This window comes from Rutilus rutilus (assembly GCF_951802725.1).
Source record: "Rutilus rutilus genome assembly, chromosome: 10".
NCBI classification, from domain to species: Eukaryota; Metazoa; Chordata; class Actinopteri; order Cypriniformes; family Leuciscidae; genus Rutilus; species Rutilus rutilus.
Genome location: NC_140215.1, coordinates 31,926,963 through 31,948,738, shown reverse-complemented (window position 1 = coordinate 31,948,738; position 21,776 = coordinate 31,926,963). Strand labels below are relative to the sequence as shown.

The following is a 21,776-nucleotide window of genomic DNA, read 5'->3' as shown; positions in this document are numbered from 1 at the left end:
AGAAAAATAAAGTATCTGGGCCTGTATTTATAAAACTTCTCAGAAATGCTCTTTAGAATAGTCTTAAGCTTTGACTTAAGTGTCAAAAATTCATAGTAAAAAGTAGTAGTTGTCTAAGAGTAGGATACTTTTATAAAGAAGCTAAAGGCAACTTTCAGCAAAGTCTAAGACTGATTTTTAAGTGCTGACTGAAGTGGCACTTAAGTTTTGTGAACTAAGGACTACAATGTCAACCGAAAATGGCCACCCTCAACTTCTGAATCAGCCAATAGTGACCCTGCAAGTCACAGCAGCATGACACAAATTATTTAAAGTAATTATAATAAATGGATTTGCATTGTGCAAAATTATCACAAATTAGTGTTGATGCTATGGAATCCTTTTCTATTGATACCTGTGTCCTCATTTATAGTTAGAGCAATTATGCAAACATGAGTTCCATCAGCGGCTCCAACAATCCTCATAAAAGTGGCTTGCTTTTGCCACATGGTTTGAAGATCAGTTGGAAAGTCAATGAACTGCCACTTCATACCATTACAGTAGTGGCCAAAAATGATATCCGGCATAGGAAAATTGACAGATTCACCCTTTATTCAAATATTATTTATTCAAATGTGTTAGATTTTGTAAGCAAATTGCGTAGTTGTTCTTTGAGTCAATTGTTTTATTACTGATAATGCAATGAAACATGCCAAATCATGCAAAGAAATTATAAACACATGCAAAAACAAACGAAAACCAGTCAAATACTAATAACTGATTATATTGTTGTCAATGTATTATTTTTCCTATGAGCTTTTTTGTTTTTCTAAAACTTGTAGTTTGCCTTTTTTGCCAAATACTTTTGTCAGATATAATACCTTTACTAAGTTTTGTAAGGTCATTAAAAAAACCAAACAAAAAAACCCTCCACACATCACTTTTGGCCACTACTGTATGTATGGTGTGGTTTGCGCCACAATAGTGCAATTTAAGATCCTGCCCGTTTCACACATACTGTGCAGTGCGTATGCGGTGCAGGAGCAGCACGCGCTATAGTGCTTTCACATATGCTGCGTTTGCAGTGTGTAACTGATCCGCAGCTCTGCTCTACCACAAAAACACTCACTATTTGTATTTCAAATCTAGAAGTTATCAGCAACTTTTATTTCAAAAAAGTTGTCAGCATTGCGATTCTCTTTGTACACATATACACTCTTTAATAGACGTTTAAACAACTTAAACAATGCATTATTCAGTGCTACTTCTATATAGATTTATATAGGCTATTAAGTTGCTCAAGCAAGTAGTAAAATATTTAACCATGTACTTATATTAAAATCACAAACATTTTTAATTAAAACTTAAAATTGACAAAAACCGCAGACTCTCGTGCCTTTTCCTTTGCATTTAAATTTTAATACAATAAATCTTGCATGTCACAAAGAACTTGTTTTTCCACCTCCACGAATCAGACGAGTGTTGTTCATTATGTCGCTTTACCCCGGTCTTAAAGTAAAATAGATGACTGTGAAAAATAGTAGAATTAAATTAAATTCATTTATGGTGAGATTACTACATTTTATTTAATTAAATGCATTTATGGTGAGATGATTATATTTTCATGTCAATCTGTGTTCATTTTGACCACCAAATTTATTAATTTTACTTTATTTCATTTTGTCACTTTAATTCAGCATTTGCAGCACAGCAAAAATAGACTCTGTGCGGAAACGATTGCTGCACTGCTGTATACGCACCGCACCTGGAATGGATCGCCGGACCGCATCCGCGTGCAGTGTGCAAGCTCTAACCTGTTAACATGGGTGTGGAAAAAAAATACGCACCGCACACTGCAAACAGAGTATGTGTGAAATGGGCTACTGTGGACTGATACACTTCTGCATTTTTCCAGTTGCCAAAAAATGTCATTATTACTTTCATTAGTGCAGTCAGAGCATTGATTTGTAGAGTGGGAGAAGTTATTAGCCTACATTTCTTACAAGGTCAGTTACAAAAAGAATACCTTTACAATCAAGCCTGTATCGTTTCACTGTCATCATATCATACTGTAATATACATAACTCCAATACATTATATTTTTTAAGGAAAGTGTGCGGTCTCGTCCTCTCTGCTGCCATCTTGTTAACTTACTCCTAACTAGGTTAGGATACCTCTTCCAGCACTCTTAAATAATTTAGGAGCTGAGACCTAGTCTTAACACTTAGGAACCTTTATGAATCACACTTATTCTTAAGTCTAGTAGGAATAAGAGTAAAATTATGTTATTCTTAGAATTTGACACTTAAGACTAAAATTTTACTCTGAGCAGCTTTGTACATACAGCCCATGGTCTATTACGTTTCTCCACTTTAGTAACCCTACCAAAATGAAGGATGCAACCAGAGAAACTAAGAGTTCATATACAGATAAAATTAATAATCACAGTCCCTGTAAAAATAAGCTGGCAGAGAGACATAGGTGAGGATTTACAAACAAGAGATTCTAAGTGAAGTGCAGTGGTACAATTTGTGAGGTAATAGGACTGGGTAAAAAACATATTGATTCCTCAATTTTAATCGATTCTCATTTTTATGAAGCAGTATCAATTCTTAAATCCCAAGAATCAATCTTTTGGTCTGTGTTGTTCTCAGTTGATGAATGAACAGAACACCGTAGAGCGCTTCCCATCCAATAAATCGCAATAAGCTTTGTTTACTTTTGATATGAAAGTCTCAGATTTCAAATTGGGTCCATTTTTTAGGAAATTGAAACATTTTGGTGCTCTTTAATGTGACAGATGGCTGTTTTCAGTGAAGTGCCAGCGTGAAGCGCACATGTACAGATCCTCTCTTCCTAGGGATGCACCGATATGAAAATTTTAGCCGATACCGATAATTCTTTATATTTGAAAGCCGATAACCGATATATTGGCCGATAAGCCTAAATCCAAATTTATATATAATTTTTGAGAGCCTGATTACAAAAACACAAGTCTCACCATTAAATCCATGTCCCAAGCACACAATTATAAAGATGTTCTCATTATAATTGTATGTAGCCTACATGACAGGCTGCACAATGTTGCACTTGACTTTATGTTCCTTTTCTGAAGTGATTACAATCATATTTCAAGCAATTCAAAAACATCATGGAGAACAGTGCACATGCTGAAGGAAATAATTCATTATTTATTGACTTTAATATATCGGCCAAATTTTCTTATCGGCCCGATAAAGATAACATTAAAAATGGGCCAATACCGATATGGTGGCCAATAATATGTCATGCATCCCTACTTCTTCCGCTTTAGTGCTAGTTACAGCATGAAAACTGACCGAAATCCTTATGTCATGAAATTGCTCAATCAGCGTTTCAACCATGGAAAGACATCAATAAAACAGTTTGTAAACAATGTAACGTAATGTTACAGTTACCTCAGAAAAGCCATTCAGTGACCATAAACAAAAAAAAACCTCTAGAGAGGAACATTTGGCTAAATACAGTGAGGAAAATAAGTATTTGAACACCCTGCTATTTTGCAAGTTCTCCCACTTAGAAATCATGGAGGGGTCTGAAATTGTCATCATAGGTGCATGTCCACTGTGAGAGACATAATCTAAAAAAAAAAATCCAGAAATCACAATGTATGATTTTTTAACTATTTATTTGTATGATACAGCTGCAAATAAGTATTTGAACACCTGAGAAAATCAATGTTAATATTTGGTACAGTAGCATTTGTTTGCAATTACAGAGGTCAAACGTTTCCTGTAGTTTTTCACCAGGTTTGCACACACTGCAGGAGGGATTTTGGCCCACTCCTCCACACAGATCTTCTCTAGATCAGTCAGGTTTCTGGGCTGTCGCTGAGAAACACGGAGTTTGAGCTCCCTCCAAAGATTCTCTATTGGGTTTAGGTCTGGAGACTGGCTAGGCCACGCCAGAACCTTGATATGCTTCTTACAGAGCCACTCCTTGGTTATCCTGGCTGTGTGCTTCGGGTCATTGTCATGTTGGAAGACCCAGCCTCGACCCATCTTCAATGCTCTAACTGAGGGAAGGAGGTTGTTCCCCAAAATCTCGCAATACATGGCCCCGGTCATCCTCTCCTTAATACAGTGCAGTCGCCCTGTCCCATGTGCAGAAAAACACCCCCAAAGCATGATGCTACCACCCCCATGCTTCACAGTAGGGATGGTGTTCTTGGGATGGTACTCATCATTCTTCTTCCTCCAAACACGTTTGTTGGAATTATGACCAAAAAGTTCTATTTTGGTCTCATCTGACCACATGACTTTCTCCCATGATTCCTCTGGATCATCCAAATGGTCATTGGCAAACTTAAGACGGGCCTTGACATGTGCTGGTTTAAGCAGGGGAACCTTCCGTGCCATGCATGATTTCAAACCATGACGTCTTAGTGTATTACCAACAGTAAACTTGGAAACGGTGGTCCCAGCTCTTTTCAGGTCATTGACCAGCTCCTCCCGTGTAGTTCTGGGCTGATTTCTCACCTTTCTTAGGATCATTGAGACCCCACGAGGTGAGATCTTGCATGGAGCCCCAGTCCGAGGGAGATTGACAGTCATGTTTAGCTTCTTCCATTTTCTAATGATTGCTCCAACAGTGGACCTTTTTTCACCAAGCTGCTTGGCAATTTCCCTGTAGCCCTTTCCAGCCTTGTGGAGGTGTACAATTTTGTCTCTAGTGTCTTTGGACAGCTCTTTGGTCTTGGCCATGTTAGTAGTTGGATTCTTACTGATTGTATGGGGTGGACAGGTGTCTTTATGCAGCTAACGACCTCAAACAGGTGCATCTAATTTAGGATAATAAATGGAGTGGAGGTGGACATTTTAAAGGCAGACTAACAGGTCTTTGAGGGTCAGAATTCTAGCTGATAAACAGGTGTTCAAATACGTATTTGCAGCTGTATCATACAAATAAATAGTTAAAAAATCATATATTGTGATTACAGGATTTTTTTTTTTTGATTATGTCTCTCACAGTGGACATGCACCTACGATGACAATTTCAGACCCCTCCATGATTTCCAAGTGGGAGAACTTGCAAAATAGCAGGGTGTTCAAATACTTATTTTCCTCACTGTATATGCACCATTACATTACAAATATATATTAATTTTTTTTTACTGTTCTTCAGAATTTAATGTGTTTAAATAAATCGGTCATGGTTTTATGACAGCCACCATTTAAACAATTTTTCACCATTTTTTTTTAAACAAACGAGTAGGAACATAATGATATAGCCTAGGCTAATTATAAAGGTAACACTTTACAATAACATTTCATTTGTTAACATGAGTTAATGTATTAACTAACATGAACTAACCATGAGAAATACATGTTACTGTATTTGGTAATATCGGTTTATGTTAGTTAATAAAAATACAGCTGTTCATTGTTTGTTCATGTTAGTACACAGTGCATTAACTAATGTTAACAAATACAACTTTTGATTTCAATCAAATTTTTCATTTTTACAATCATTACTGAACATTCAAATAAAAATCAGTTTCTCCACACTACATGTCTGATTTAGGTTCTTCAAATATTAAAATGTATATTTTACATTCAATCTAGTCCTTCACAATGACATATAGAGGTTACTTTGTAGTGCAACTACTACTGAACCAACAGGCAAATCACTCTGAACTCGCAAGTCATGGTGATTCTGAATCTGTCTAAAAACTCAATCATGAATTCATTCAGCACCCACTGAACCTCAAATTATTGGCTATCTGACTTAAAACAAATTGAGAATTATTATCATGCTTTATACGATTAAAATGACAAAACTACAGACAAGTTGTTTATGTGACAAATCTGCATACTCTAAGAGTATGTACAGCATTTGATAAAGAACTTACATCATGATCATTAATATGAATAACATTCTGACACAGGAACCTCATGTACCATACAAAATCATTGTGCTCTGCCACTTGTGAAATGTGACAACCCAGAAGAAAGAAAAAAAAAAACTTTTAAAAACACTGCATCCTTTCAAAACGAAATCTGACTGTCATAAGCAGTGTTTGCTATAAGCTCTTACCTGTCCCATGGGTGGAGCTCCCATTGGGGGCATCATGGGGGGCATTATTCCCGGGGGCATGGGGGCCATGCTGGGCGGCCTCTGACCCATGGGTGGCATTCCCATTGGAGGGAAGTGAGGCGGGATTCCTGGTGGCCCCATCTTTGGAAAACAAAAATAAATTTGAGGAATTAATTAGTGTGAACACAACTAAGCAGCAGCAAAGGGAGAGAGAGAGAGAGAGAGATGGCATTACAGTTAAGGCTTTCCAACACCAACTTACAAAGGGCAGGGGGATTCCTGAAGGTGGAACACCAGGAAAAGGTGGTGCTTGACTGGGGCCACTATTAGCATCAGTCGAGGACTGTTATGAACAAGAGAGTCCATTACAGTAACCACAGCTCTGATAAAGATCTAAAGTCTGATGTTTTCAAGCCTAATGACAGAGCCAAGCTTATTTGAACCCTCAATGTCAGATGTTTCTTGAATAGTTCACTCTAACCAACTAGCATAATTTCTGGGCTAAAAGTAGATATTTTGTTATCTAAAAAGCCAGAAGGTTAATATATATGTAAATGTATAACAAACCAGTGATTTATATACATATATACACACATTTCAGTTTACTGTTTACCAGTCTCACTTATTTGTAACATTTGTTATATAGAATAATTGCACATAGGACAATTTTTTGTAAAGTGGGAGATTGATTTTACACTGAATAGGATTGCATTTAATTTCGTTGTACTCTTTTGTATAATGACAAAAGAAGATTTTGATTTCAAACCTGCCTTAACAAGCCAAGCACATAAGAACTCAATTAACAATCACTCAAACTTAACTAGTTTAACATAGTTTTATGAGAGTTTATCAGGGATAAATCGTCGACCATCAAAAAAACTCAAATCACTTTATCAGTGTGATTAAGTTGATATTCTCTAGTCTAATAATTTTATCAACACCAATGCAGTCATCTTAAGGAAACGGATATCCATAAATAAACTGCTTACAAGCATAAATGTTTAACACAATCAGATATGTATCACAGTGCTGTAAAACTCACAATAATAAATTCGCATTCAAACACACATTAGCTTTAGCGTTAGCATCAGTCACTCATTCACATTAGCTTATATGCTAACCAAGCTTTATTCTGTCCATAATATACCCTTTACTTCAAGACATCCTTCTGTAATTCAACCGAAAACACAATTCAATATTTGCATGTGTCATTTGTAGCTGCTAGAATACACCAGTACTGTTTTATGTGAATAAACTGTGTATTTTCTTGGACTCACCATGATGAGTGAACATGCAGCGACCCTGCGCGAGACAAAAACCTACGCTCTGATTGGCTGCTGTGCGCCGGGTTCAAACTAGCAGTCGTGTTTCAGTGCAACCAGTAGGACGCGCGCACATACGAGTTCGAAGTGCAGGATAAAACACTGGAGTGCTGCGCAAGAAATACGCAGATCTGAAGCCTGTGAGTGCAAGTGAGTTTTTGAAAAAAAAATTATTAATTATTATTAATGCCCAAAAAAAGAAAAGAAAATGTAACAAATACATACCAAAAGGAACAATAAAAAACAAGACATGTTTCACGAAATCAATACAAATTAAATAACTAAGAGCCAGAGGGGAAGAAAAACAAACAAACAAAAAAAAATAATTATACAAGGTTAAACATTTTTTACTTTTCAAAGATTTTTTTTTTTTTTTTTTAATTATGCCCATCAAAGACAAAACACAGAATTAGATTAACAATGTACTTGATATGCAAATTTGAATTGTGATAAAGAGAAATAATATGAAAGGTGTTAATACATATTCTGGCGTGTTTTTTTTTTTTTTTTTTTTTTTTTTCTGAGAGAGATGTACATAACTCATTCCAAAAAGCTTTAACACAAACACATTCACAAAAAAAGATGTACAATTGTCTCTTTTACATAACAGAAAGTGCATTTATTTTCAATGTTTTGGAATGGATATACTTATTGAGAACTCTATTACGAGGGTAGCATGTAATATTTTAAATGTGACTTCCTTTATTTTGTTTGTTAAATTGCCCCTATTATGGATTTTTTTCAAATTACCTTTCATGTAGTGTGTAACATAGCTCTAAGTGAAAATATCCTGCAAAGTTTTAAATCTGAAAGTGCACCGTATATTTATGTATTGTCTCTCAAAAGTAAGAGTCGACTCTGAGTCAATTAAATTAATCGGTTTTTTTAAACGAATCCTAAGCCATTTTGTTGTGAGGTCAAGACGAAACATCAGCATAGGCCTATTACCCGCCCACTTATTGCGTGCACACCAGGGAAAACTTGAATCCCCTCAAACACTGCAGCTGATTCCTGTGGATGCTGGATAGCATCATGTCCAGAAGACGCTGTGCTCTACAATGTGAAGGAAAATACTTTTTTTTTTTTTCACTGCCCAAGGACGAGCATGCAATCAGTGGTTAAAATTCATCTTGACCATTATACCACTGCAGTATCCTACTGCTAAACTTTTGCTGTGTTCCCTTTATTTTACTGACAACTGCTTCTCAAATCTCAGAGTTCAATGAAGGATTTACTAAATGCTTGCTCTTGAAAGACGAGTAGGCTAGTACCCAGTTAATTTGGACTAACTTGCTCCTCAGCCTGTAAGTATGACTAATTATTGATATATTTTCCACCGGTGTTCAAAATACTTCGTTTTGAGTTTTACATTGTGTAGCTCTCCTGCTAACTGGCTTAACTTACTCATGTTATTACTGTATTACTGAAATACTTCTGCTAATCAGTTGTGGGCCACTATTGCCTACAATTGTGTCTATTGATGCAGATCGCCTGTCGATTTTACTACTTTGAGTAAAAATTTACCCTGGAAATCCAGAGTTCTCGCGAGAGCACAAATTGAATTTGCTCAGCGAGTTACTCTAACTCTGGCGTCAAGTAATGATGCACATTAAATATGCCCTTGTATCTGAGCTGCACCAATCACATCGGGTTATCTGATATAGGCGAGTTAAACAGATGAGACAGCGCTGTGATGTATAAGTCATTTGTAAACATTGCAAGATGGCTATGGATGAACACCAGTTGTTTGAAACGGCTTTGGCCGCTACAATGAACGAGTTAGACTTGGCTTTTTAATTAAAAGAGGAACAGAAGACGGCGCTCAAATCGTTCCTTTGCAAGAAGGACGTTTTTGCTGTTTTGCCGACCAAATACGCAAGAGTCTAATCTACCAGTTAGCTCCACTGGTTGCTAACTTATGCCTAGTTCACTTCACACTACACAACTTTAAATGTCGGCAGATCGCTGTGCTGTTTAGACTACATGACTTGGCTCTGGAGTCTTGAAGTCCTTGTGGTGTTCACACTATGTAAATGTTCTGCAACAGGGGGTTACACACTACACGAGCTGACAACAACTCTGTCACCCAACGACTCTATCCGGTCCCAAAACCACATTTTGTCACGAAAACATGCGCAAGAAGTGGAATGGGAAATGGCGCATTGTCTATTTGAAAATGGACGACGGAACAAAATTGGCAAAAAAAAAAAAAAAAAGAATAAACAAAAATGATATATATATATACACATACACACACACACACACACACACACATATATATATATATATATATATATATATATATATATATATATATATATATATATATATATATACAGTATATTGTTTGCGCAATGATCTGTTTAGAACCCCGAAAAAAAAACTAAAAAGAATATGGGCGAAAGGATGGATAAGCACACGCGGGCAGCAGGGATTGTCTGTCAGAGAGAGTTGGAGGTGCACGAGTAAAACATTATAATGAAAAAGCAGCTGCCTGTTGTGATTTGGCAAGGATGGTTACAAATACAAAAGGCTTTTGTAATGTCATAACAAGCTGATCATTGGCTGTTGCTCGTCGCGACACGTGACACCACAGGCTATCGAGTCGGCCGACAGCTCCAGATATTTGACATGCTAGATATTTGTCTGGCGTCGGCGATGTGTCAGCGAGCGTTTTTGATGCGTCGTTAAGTATTTCACACTTAAAGATTGGCAAGCGCGGATCACCCGCAGATTTGCACGCGATTACAGCCCGACCTGTCGGCGAGCTCGTTAACTTGCAAATCGGGCTTAAATCGGGCTTAAAATCCTGTAGTGTGAACTAGCCATTAAGCGTATGGGGCTTATTGTTGTGATTGGTTGTAGTGTTATCCAATTGCGTGCAGTGAGATTTTCAAATGCATGCTTGGTGCCGCCCCTCAAGCTGGGCGATTTTCATTAATCGATGCCAGACCCTTAATCTTTCAGATTTGGGTCTGGATTTCCAGGCTAGTAAAAATTAAGCATGGAGTAAGATTTGTTTTACCAACGTTTATGTTACATCAGTCATTCACGTAGAGCTAGAGCTCGGCTAATGTATGCACTGTTATTGATACAGTTCCCACATGTTCATCGCAATAAATTACTCGGTAATTAAAATAAAAATACTCTGTAAATAAATAAGTATAAGTAAAATAATCGGTTTGTTGATGGCCATACACTTGTTAATGCTGATGGTGAGGAGTTACAGTTGCAACATCTCATAATGTACCTCAAACTGAGTAGTGTATCTATGGAATTAATTTTGTTCCAATAATAATGAACGTAACTTTTCAAGAAACTAATGAAAATATAAATTGAAACTGAATAAAATATCTTTGAAACTGAAAAAGAATAAATTGCAGGCAAATTTTTTTACTTCTTTTTTAATAAACTGCATGTTTTGCTAACTATTTCTCATATTTCTTTCACTGATCTGAACTTACAAATGTGCTTCCAGAGTTTTCGTTTACACTTCTGAAGGTTTCGTTTGCGCTTCTGAAGTTTTCGTTTGCTGTTCTGACACATTCTCTCGTGGGGGCGGGGATAGTAGCAGTGTGTTCTCATTGGCTACTGAGTTTTTGATTGACAGCTTCTTGACCAGGAAGTGAAGACGTCAGTGATGTGTTTATGTGTGGATTTGAGCGTCTGTAATCGCAGCTTTCTATTTCATTTGAGTGATATTAAGTTAGGTTTTTTTTTTTTTTTTTTTATCTGTATTTATCTGCTGCTACTACTTTGTCGACAGAAGCTTTTAGGAGCACAAGAGATCTATTCAGTCTATTCAGGTGTAATTGTACATTAAAGTACTGTATATAATACTTAAAATATTGTATAGTGTCCAATGTTTTCGGATAATATTGGTTTATTCCTGATGATTCTTTTGCATGTTAGGCTCTGATTAGGTTGAGCTGTTACAATTTAAAGAGAATACTAGCAAACGTGTGTGATATATTCAGCCGTCAAAAAAGTTTCACTTCAACCAGGTAATCAAGGTTGGCAACCATGGCCATCACACTACTCATTGCTAGCATGATATACATTTACACCATCAAAATTAATGATCACTTAAATAAGAGGAATTTAAACAATATGAAAATTACAATCGTGGCCTGCTGTCAGATGATACATACCTTTAAGGGCATTTCAATACATATGTCACACAAAGAACGTTCTTGTTGCCTTTTTTTTTATTTTTTTTATTGATAATTGTATTTAGTTATTTAATTTAATGAATACTATCTTCTAACATTTAAAATTGTAAATATATTTTAACAATCATCAACCGTTTCAGTTGTGACTTCTACAACCAGTTAAATGAATGTAATTGAAAATATAAATTCAAATAAATTTACATTCTTTATTGTCACTAAAGCATATACACAAGTATCAAAGTGAAAGTCTTGGATGCAATTATGTTGTGACAGGAAAGACCAGAATCCACAAAACATTAACTGCATAATATACATGTAATGCACAGTAATCTCATGATATACATTACTATACAAAATGAAAAATTACAAATACAGAATACATTTTAAAAATTCATATACATTTTAAATGTTGCAAATGATTCTTTGAACAGTTCCTGTTGCATTACAAGTAACAAAGCAGTGACTAGATACAAGCAGCACAAGGATAGTCCACCCAAAAAATGACAATGCTCTCATCATTTACTCCAATGCCATCCCAGATGTATATGACTTTCTTCTTCACATAAACAGACAAAGATTTTTAAGGAAATAATCCATCTTTGTGAGTCCATATAATACAAGTGGATTGTAACCAATGTACGTAAGACAGCTGGTCGGAAGTGATTTTTAACCCTTTAAGGTACTACTCAACCATTTGGTAGACCACACTTTAAGTCACTATGCCCTGGTTTCACAGACAGGGCTTAAGACTAGTCCTAGACTAAAATGTAAGTCTGAGCTGTTTCCACTGAAATAAACTTGCACTGACTGATCTTAAAAATATATCATTGCCTTTTTAGTTTCAAGATGCACATCGGTAATGTTTTTTTTCTAAGCATGTTTATAAAAATTACTTAAATGTCCTAATTGATCTATGGTCTAATCCTGGCTTAGTCTAAGCCCTGTCTGTGAAACCGGGCCTATATTTCATTGAAAAATGCATCAAGCTTAACTCAACCTGAATGAGCCATCTCTATCGTTTGGTGTAGTTGTGCAATGCTAAAAAAATCCACTAGATGGCACTGTGTCTGTGAGCAGCATGCCTTTTCAGTGTTCCTTCAAACAGCACGTAACATAGCGAAAATTTACTCATCCTTTGATGACGCATATCGCCGAGACTTTTAAAGGTAAGACTATTTTGTTGACATATTATCGTTTCAGAGGAGTTGTTAAACAGAATTATGTAACTTAATTAAACAAAAATAAGTCTTATAAGGGTCAAATATTTTTTTCAAAACATGCTCTACCAAACAGTTGAGTTGTCATTTTATGGTAGAGAAGCTAGCTAATGTTGGTAAAATGAGCTAATGTTGGTAAAATGAGCTATTTACAATGAACAAAAGGGTTAGTGTTGTTAAAATGATTAATTTAATATTAATCAATTACATATTTGATGAAAAATATTTGATCAATATAATTTTTTCACCATTTCTGGGAGAGCGGGGCACAAAGTTACAGAGCCCCCCTATTCCCACTTTGTCAAAAAAAAAAAAAAAATCTCGTGGCCTCAAGATAGTAACTTGTCGCCACAAGATAGTAGCTCGTGGCCTCAAGGTAGTATTTCGTGGCCTCAAGGTAGTATCTCGTGGCCTCAAGGTAGTATCTCGTGGCCTCAAAGTAGTATCTCGTGGCCTCAAGGTAGTATCTCGTGGCCTCAAGGTAGTAACTCGTGGCCACAAGGTAGTAACTCGTGGCCTCAAGGTAGTAACTCGTGGCCACAAGGTAGTAACTCGTGGCCTCAAGGTAGTATCTCGTGGCCTCAAGATACTATCTCGTGGCCTCAAGGTAGTATCTCGTGGCCTCAAGGTAGTATCTCGTGGCCTCAAGGTAGTATCTCGTGGCCACAAGGTAGTATCTCGTGGCCTCAAGGTAGTATCTCGTGGCCTCAAGGTAGTATCTCGTGGCCTCAAGGTAGTATCTCGTGGCCTCAAGGTAGTAACTCGTGGCCTCAAGATACTATCTCGTGGCCTCAAGATAGTAACTCGTGGCCTCAAGATACTATCTCGTGGCCTCAAGATACTATCTCGTGGCCTCAAGATACTATCTCGTGGCCTCAAGATACTATCTCGTGGCCTCAAGATACTATCTCGTGGCCTCAAGATAGTATCTCGTGGCCTCAAGATAGTAACTCGTGGCCTCAAGATAGTAACTCGTGGCCTCAAGATAGTAAAGTGTCTGACACATGGACCCTTTGTTATTAAACTGTAGTGCAATACTTCACATTCTGTGCAATATTCTCTGGTTTAGTTTTAATATTCAGTGTGCAATATAGTTTGCTGCAGTTCTGCTTCTATTTATTTACTAGTACTGTAAATCTTGTAAATCTTGTAGGCTGCATATCCATAGTCCTTTATAATTCTTCTTCATATTTTATAGCCTATATTTATACTTTTACATGTGTATACTTGTTTATTTACCAACTTCTATTATTATTTATATTCCTTTAAATGTCTTGATGTGCACATCAACTGTGACACAAGAATTGTCCCCCGGGTTATCAATAGCATCAATAAAAATCAAATAAAGTATTTCTGATTCTGATTTTAAGTTAGCCTATAGTGGAGTGTGCAGACTGGTTCATTAATTATTGAAGTGTTTCACATTTTGGTAGTTTGGTAGTTGGTGAGTAAAATAAGTGAGAATTTTATTTTTGGGTGAACTATCCCCTTAACATTCATATGCTGTTGGTATGCTAATCCAAGATCAGCATAGACTAATAAGAATAAAGTGCAACCTCTTGTGAACTGTGTTTGTTTTAAGGAAATTGAAATATTTGCTAGTTTATAGTATTAAAATAAAATAAATCAGGTGTCTGAAGATCAAGATCCCAGTCATTCAAAGATGATGTGTCTGAAAAAAGTAAGATTATTGTCTGATAGGGACAGTGGATCTCTGGTACTATCACTCCATCCTCTGTGTCAGCATCAGAATTTTGTTTATGGAAAAGTTTCTCCACTCCCTGGAAAATGAGAGAGGACATGTATTATAATCTAACAATACAAACTGCTTTGAACTCCCACATACAGTAACAAGTTGCAGAATTCAAATATTTATTCCAAACAAAGTTAAATCAAGACAACATAGCTGTATAATGTTATGGGCTCTCACTGAGCTCTAAAATGCCTCTCCACCTGAAAAAAAGCCAGAACTGTATTATAAATAGTATTAGTATAGTATTAATAAAAAATAAAAAACATCTGACTTACCACGAGTAGGCTATCCAGTATCCTGATAGCGACGATGACTAATGATAATGATATCATTCGTCTGCACTATTCCTTCTATAAGAAATCATCTCAACAATATAGTGTAGCAGCAAAAAAATACAGATATAAACTTAATATCACTCAAATGAAATAGAAAGCTACGATTACAGACGCTCACATCCACGCATAAACACACCACTGACGTCTTCACTTCCATGTGAAGAAGCTGTCAATCAAAAACTCAGTAGCCAATGAGAACACACTGCTACTAGCCCCGCTCCCTCGAGAGAAATGTGTCAGAACAGCAAACGAAAACTTCAGAAGCGTAAGCGAAAACTTCAGAAGCGTAAATGAAAACTCTGGAAGCGCATTTGTAAGTTCAGATTAGCGAAAGAAATATGAGAATAGTTAGCAAAACATGCAGTGTATTAAAAACGAAGTCAAAAAATTTGCCTGCGATTTATTCTTTTTCAGTTTAAAAGATATTTTATTCAGTTTCAATTTATATTTTCATTAGTTTCTTGAAAAGTTACGTTCATTATTATTGGAACAAAATTAATTCCATACGTATCACTGAGAAACGTCCTGCTCAAGTCGTCCTTGCTATGGAGGCTTGGGGCTGAATGACTAGTTCTTCCAGTGTTTCATCATCGGACTCGCGCTCGGATTGATATGGTAAAATCGACGTCATTGTTCGTTACTGTCTTTAGTTTACAGTGTACAATCCCTGAGCTGACATTCAGTTATGGCAATGGGTGTTTTTGTTTTCGACACGCGCGCTATACGCGGTTGACCAAACAAAACAGACGGAGTTGTCTGGCCAATCAGAGCAGAGTAGCTCGCGGAAAGGAGGGAGTTATAGAGATTGATTCATCTGACGAGTCTTTTGAGAATCATTGAAAAATGTGGTGATGTGCAAATGTATATTATGAGAAAATGAAACTTTGATGTAACTTTGACCTTTGATGCATGTAAACCTGTTGTAGGAGACTCCAAAACAACATTAGGAAACTTTAAAAAAGCATAATAGGGGCATTTTCAAATATATTTTTGTGAAAGAGACCAGACCAGGCACCAATTAACATTGTATAACGTCAACCATTTGAAAGATGATGCTGGAATAGAATTTCTGTAAATATGATTGCAAACAAACTGGTTATTGAATTTGTCATCAGTAATCAAAATCCCTTGACTTTGTCACTGCAGCCTTCCTGCTTTTTAACGAAGAGGTCCAGGGTGGCCTTCATCATCATGCACCTTGCCGACAATGAGCACGATTTCTGCAAATGATACGAGGATTTCTAACAGGAGCTTCATAAAGTCTTTGACCATTCAGCATTGGGTACCAAAGTGGCACAAGCATTGTCGCTGTTACAGCAGGGAGCTCGGCCCGTGTCGGAATATTCGATCGAGTTCTGTACACTCGCAGCATCCTGTGGTTGGAATCCCAAAGCTCAGTTGGACCACTTTCTCCATGATTAGCTGAACACATCAAAGACAAGATTTATTCCTTGGAATTACCCCCTTCTTGGATATTCCGAACCAATTTCAGCCACTTTATGGTCCTCCTCTCACCAGGATAACTCATTCCATTAGCCTTATCAACCTCACCATTTCGGGAAGTTCAAATTCAAGTTCACTTTATTTATATAGCACATTTACAACAGCCACTAGGCTGACCAAAGTGCCTTACAGAACAACCAGATAAATGATAAGAAAATAATACCTGCATAGTGCATAACAACACATAAAACACAAATAAAAGCAGCAAAGCTAAGAGCAACCTTAAAACCGGAGTAGCAAAACAGTATCAGTCTCAAAAATAGAATGGAAAACAGTATCAGTCTCAAAAATAGAATGGAAAAACAGGAGTGGCAAAACAGTTTCAGACTCAAATATAAAATAGTAAAACATAAGTGGCAAAGCAGTATCAGACTCAAATATAGAATGTAAAGACAGGACTATAAAATAGTCAAACAGAAGTGGCAAAGCCGTATCAGACTCAAATATAGAATGGAAAAACAGGAGTGGCAAAACAGTATCAGACTCAAATATAAAATAGTAAAACCAACCTAAGAATAGAGATCAATATGCTAAAGTTAACAGGTAGGTTTTTAACAGATACTTGAAGACAGACAGGGTAGGGGCCGTTCTAATCTCTAGAGGCAGGGTGTTCCAGAGTTGTGGCCCTACCACCGCAAATGCACGCTCCCCTCTACGCTTGAGTCTAACGCGAGGGACTACCAGCAGAGCCTGGTCGTTGGGTCTTAGGCTTCTGGACGGAGTGTAAGGAAGAACATGTTCAGAGAGATAGGCAGGAGCTAAGTTATGTAGAGATTTAAAAACAAAAAGTAGAATTTTAAAATCTATTCTCTGTCGAACTGGCAGCCAGTGTAGAGATTTGAGAATCGGAGAGATGTGGTCATATTTGCGACTCATAAGTCTGGCCGCAGCATTTTGGACTAACTGAAGACAAGCAATTTGAGAAATTTATATACCGCAATATAAGGAATTGCAGTCATCTAGCCGAGACGTTATAAATGCATGAACAGCCATTTCCAGAGTTTTCAGAGTGAGAAAACCTTTGATTTTAGACAGTAGACGAAGTTGGTAGAAACTGGAACTGATTACGGAAGAAATGTGTTTGAAAAATGTTAAAGGCTGGTCAACAAGAACACCTAAGTTCCGCACCCTTGGGGATTTAAAAGCTGATAGACTCTCTAAATCAAGGCTTATACACTGAGAATTTTCATTTGGGCCGAAAACAATGACCTCAGTCTTGTCTTCATTTAGAAAGAGGAGATTTTGGCCTAGCCTTGCTTTAACCTCCTCTAAGCATAGCAGAAGATAATTTATCGCTACAGGGTTGTTTCTCTTGACTGGAATATAAATTTGGGTGTTGTCCGTGTAAAAATGAAATGATACACCAGGTTTCCTTAGAATAGCGCCCAGAGGTAGCATGTAGAGAGAAAAAAAGAGAAGGAGCCAAAATAGAGCCCTGTGGAAGACCACAGGTCAGAGGTGCCATGGAGCTGGAGAAAGTACCCATCTTTACTAAAAACTTTCTGTCAGACAGGTATGACTGAAACCATGTCAGAACAGAAGCTTTTAGACCCACCCAAGACTCTAGTCTAGATAAAAGATTAGGGAGGTCAATGGTATCAAAAGCTGTCGAAAGATCTAAGAGAACAAGAACCACAGTATCTCCGGAATCAGTGGAGAGATAAATATCATTTAACACTCTCAAGAGGGTGGACTCAGTGCTGTGAGCAGTCCTAAAACCAGATTGAAAAACCTCATAGATATAATTATTTGACAAAAAGTGTTGGAGTTGATCCAGTACAATTTTCTCCCATAGCTTAGAGATTAAAGGTAAGACAGGGATAGGACGATTTTTTATTTTTATTTTTTTTAAACAGTTAGATCTAGTGAAGGCTTCTTGAGCAGAGGAGTGACCGTAGCCACTTTAAGATTGGCAGGAACAGAGCCCGTTTTGAGACACTTGTTGATAAGATACCATACCTGGCCCAACCGAATCAATGATTAATTAAAAAAATTAAAACATTTGGAATGTCACAAGTAGCCTGTCCCGTTTCCATTTGTGCTCAGCCTTTCTACAAATTTGTCTTTGGTGACGAGTGTCAGAGTTTTTCCACAGTTCAGTTAAGGGGAGAAGTCACATTTGCTACCTTAAGCCAGGCAGAATTTTAAAGGCTAAGATGTTGATCCGCATCCAGGTCAGATAATGGTTGATCCAAGTGCAAGTGTGAGCATAGTTCAGCAAAGCACAGATCGAAGTTTGTGCTAAACTGTGGAGAGTAGAACCGCAACAATGTTACAGGTGCAATAGTGAGTTGAGAGAGCTCCGGAGGAGACAGTGAGAATAAAATAGGCTTATGATCGGAGAGCAGAAAATCTGAGAACACAATATCAGTGACATCGAGCCCATAGGAGAGTACAAGATCCAACGTGTGGCCCTGAATATGAGTAGAGTTTTTGATCCACTGTGACCGATTAAAAGCATCTATTAGATTAAGAAATTCCTGCAACAAGGAATTTGACAAACAGCAAACATGAATATTAAAATTGCCCACCAATAGAAAGCGATCATAATTTTGGCAATATTGATAATAAGCTCAGTAAATTGCTGTATAAAATCCTTAGTAGAATGTGGAGGCCGGTATATCACCCCTAGACAGACAGGACCATTCCAGTCTAGGTGGAGAAGCTGAGCTTCAAAACTGGGGAAGGCCGTTACAGGGACAAGCCGGCAGTGTGAGGAGAGAGAGTTATTTAAAATTGTTATTATCTCACCCATTCGGACCAGGAGAGTTAAAAAATGTACAGTCAGCTGGAACCAGTTCTGAGAAGGGTGTTAAATCACCAACCTTTATCCAGGATTCTGTGATGAACATAAAATCCAGGTTATGAGATGAGTAGAAGTAATTTAATAAAAAGGTCTTATTAGCCACAGAGCGAGCGTTTATTAATGCCATCTTAGGAATAGTGACAGGAGATGAAGACGCTCTTCTCAATGAGTGCAGATTTTTGTGATTGACTCCTTGCCGCCGGGAGCAGAGGCCAGCTCTGTGGAGATCAACCCGAGCGACAGGACTCAGATGTAGGGGAAAAACAGGACGGAGCCACCTGTAAACCGCATCCAGCGGGCGCCAGGCAGCAGAGCTGCACCGAGCGAGTCTCAGTTTCCTCAGTTTCGCAATGTATCCTCCGCGGATTCCTCGTTTCCTCCCACTGGCGGATACCGTGCGGGATGATCGTTCTGAGCGACTCGTACGAGTTGTAGAAGGGGCAGTCCACGTCCAAGTTGTGAGAGTTTGCGAATGAGTCTACAACAGAGACGCCGATGTCTAGGAGAGCTTGACGGTCGTATACTAGAAGCGTACAGCACGTTAAAGACACAGCAGACAACCAAAGAAGAAAACACGAAAGCAATAGACGGCAATCCAAACACACAGGCCCACCAATAGAATTGGAGACTTCCGAAGATGCTTCCCAATGATCAGCACCTCAGTCACGTCAGAACGTCAGGCGAGTGTTGCAGCGGCTACTCGAGAATCGTTTGTTCGTGAAGGTGAAGTGCGAGTATCACGCACGGTCGGTTCCATTCCTAGGTTTCGTTCTGTCGCTCGAAGGCATCTGAATGGATCCTGCCAAGGTAAAAGCGGTTGCTGATTGGCCCACCCCAGATAGTCGTAAGGCGGTCCAGCGATCTCTGGTGTTCACCAATTTATACAGGCGATTCATTCAGGGTTTTAGTCAGGTGGCACTACTGCTAACTAGTCTCACCTCCACACAAATGCGTTTCTGTTGGTCGACGCAGGCTCAGGAGGTCTTTTTCAAACATAAAGAGCCGCTTCATTTCAACTTCTATTCTCACCAAGCCCGACCTGTCTCGTCAATTCATTGGGGAGGTAGATGCATCGGAGATCGCAGAGTCTCTGTCCCAGAGATCACCTTTGGACGACGGAGTACACCCATGCTCTTTTTTTTCTGATCGTCTCACCCCTTCAGAACGGAATTACGACATTGGGAATAAGGAGTTACTGGCTGTTAAGTTGGAGAAGTGCTGATTGGAGGGTGTGGGGCTTCCAGTTTATCGAAAGGGAACTGTAGATGTAGCTGATCACGACATGTGCTCAATTTCATTACCATTAATACAAAGGAACTCAGGAATAATTTTGTACTGAAATGAAAACGTTGACGAGTAGAGAGCTGTCATTCTTATCTAGAAAATTTACTAAATACAAAATTGTGTAATGCTACCTGTTAGTATTTTATGAGTGATTGTTTAGTTTTAGTGTATTTTGAATGTTAAATTAACTGTTGTGGCAAGTTGAAAGTTGGTTAGGGGAATTGTGTGAAGAGTTTTGAAAAAGTGTTGAGAAATGGGTCCCAGTGATTGTAAAAAAAAAAATTAAATTTAAAACCTGAATTTGTGTAATAAACAACAGAAGAAAAGTACAGTAAAATTAATTATTTAATGAAATAATAATTAAAGAAATACTATTGTAGATTTTGTTTCTTTTTCAATACTTAATCCAGTGAATGTATATTCTGTTTAATAATGCTGTCAGGTTTATGTTCAGTTTTGTCATTGTAATGCTGAGTTCACACTGCGTGATTTTAGGCCCGATTTTCACTCTCCGACAGGTTTTGCAAAATCGCAGACAAATGCCCGAAATCATAGCCAAATCGGTGCTCGTTCATGCGAGTGATGATCATGCAGTGTGAATTATCAAAGGCGCGATCTGAGAGAATCGCAGATTAGTCGCCGACGCCCGTGAGATATTTGGTATGCTAAATATCTGGACCTGTCTGCGATTCAAAATCCTGTTGTGTGAAATGTGTTCTGACTGAAAATGAAATGTAGTTTGTGGACCAGACAGTTGTCGGCGATTCTTCCTCTTGATAAGTCATGCAATGTGAGACCCCCTGTTGCCGATCCATCGAGCAGTGTGCACACAGCAGCGACTGAATGCTACCCCAGATAGTCATGCAGTGTGAAAAATCGTGCAGTGTGAACTTGACATTAGTTTACCCAGTTTCCCAGTTTGTGTTAGTTTCTTCCTTTGATTGATATATTCCATTCACCTGTTTTATTATTATTATTATTATTAATTAATTAACTCATTAGTTCCTGTGTATTTATACTCCCTCTTTGGTTAAGTGTCTTTGTCTCGTGTCATCTATGTAACATGGATGTTTTCCTGTTCTCCTGAGTTCCTATGCCCTGTGATCGTTTGCATTGTTGGATTAAAGACTGTTTGTATTATACTCTCCTGCTTCATGCGGTTCCTTGTCACAGACACCCGTGACAAATGCAATCTATTTATTTACAGTAAATTAATACAAAACATAATTTTCATTTATTATATAATTTGTTTCTACCTATTACAATACCTAATGCAGCAAAAGTCTCTTGAATTTATATTCTGTGATAATAATGCAATTTATTTCTAATG

At 37.7% G+C, this 21,776-nt stretch overlaps 1 protein-coding gene across 4 annotated transcripts in view; it reads right to left on the bottom strand.

Annotated features, from left to right (window-relative positions):
• The window catches only part of prpf40a (PRP40 pre-mRNA processing factor 40 homolog A), a 36,419-nt gene extending 28,960 nt beyond the window's left edge, over nt 1-7,459 (bottom strand). For 2 of the 4 annotated variants that reach the window (XM_084422353.1, XM_084422355.1), the window contains exons 1-2: nt 6,317-7,341; nt 6,055-6,195 (exon numbers count right to left, since the gene is read on the bottom strand). In XM_084422353.1, coding sequence (XP_084278479.1) covers nt 6,055-6,195 — 141 coding nt within the window. In that variant the 5' untranslated portion in view covers nt 6,317-7,341. Of the gene's footprint in view, nt 1-6,054; nt 6,196-6,316 lie in introns of all 4 variants that reach the window. The other 2 variants (XM_084422354.1, XM_084422352.1) reach the window with 2 other exon arrangements.
• Nucleotides 7,460-21,776: the final 14,317 nt, after the last annotated feature.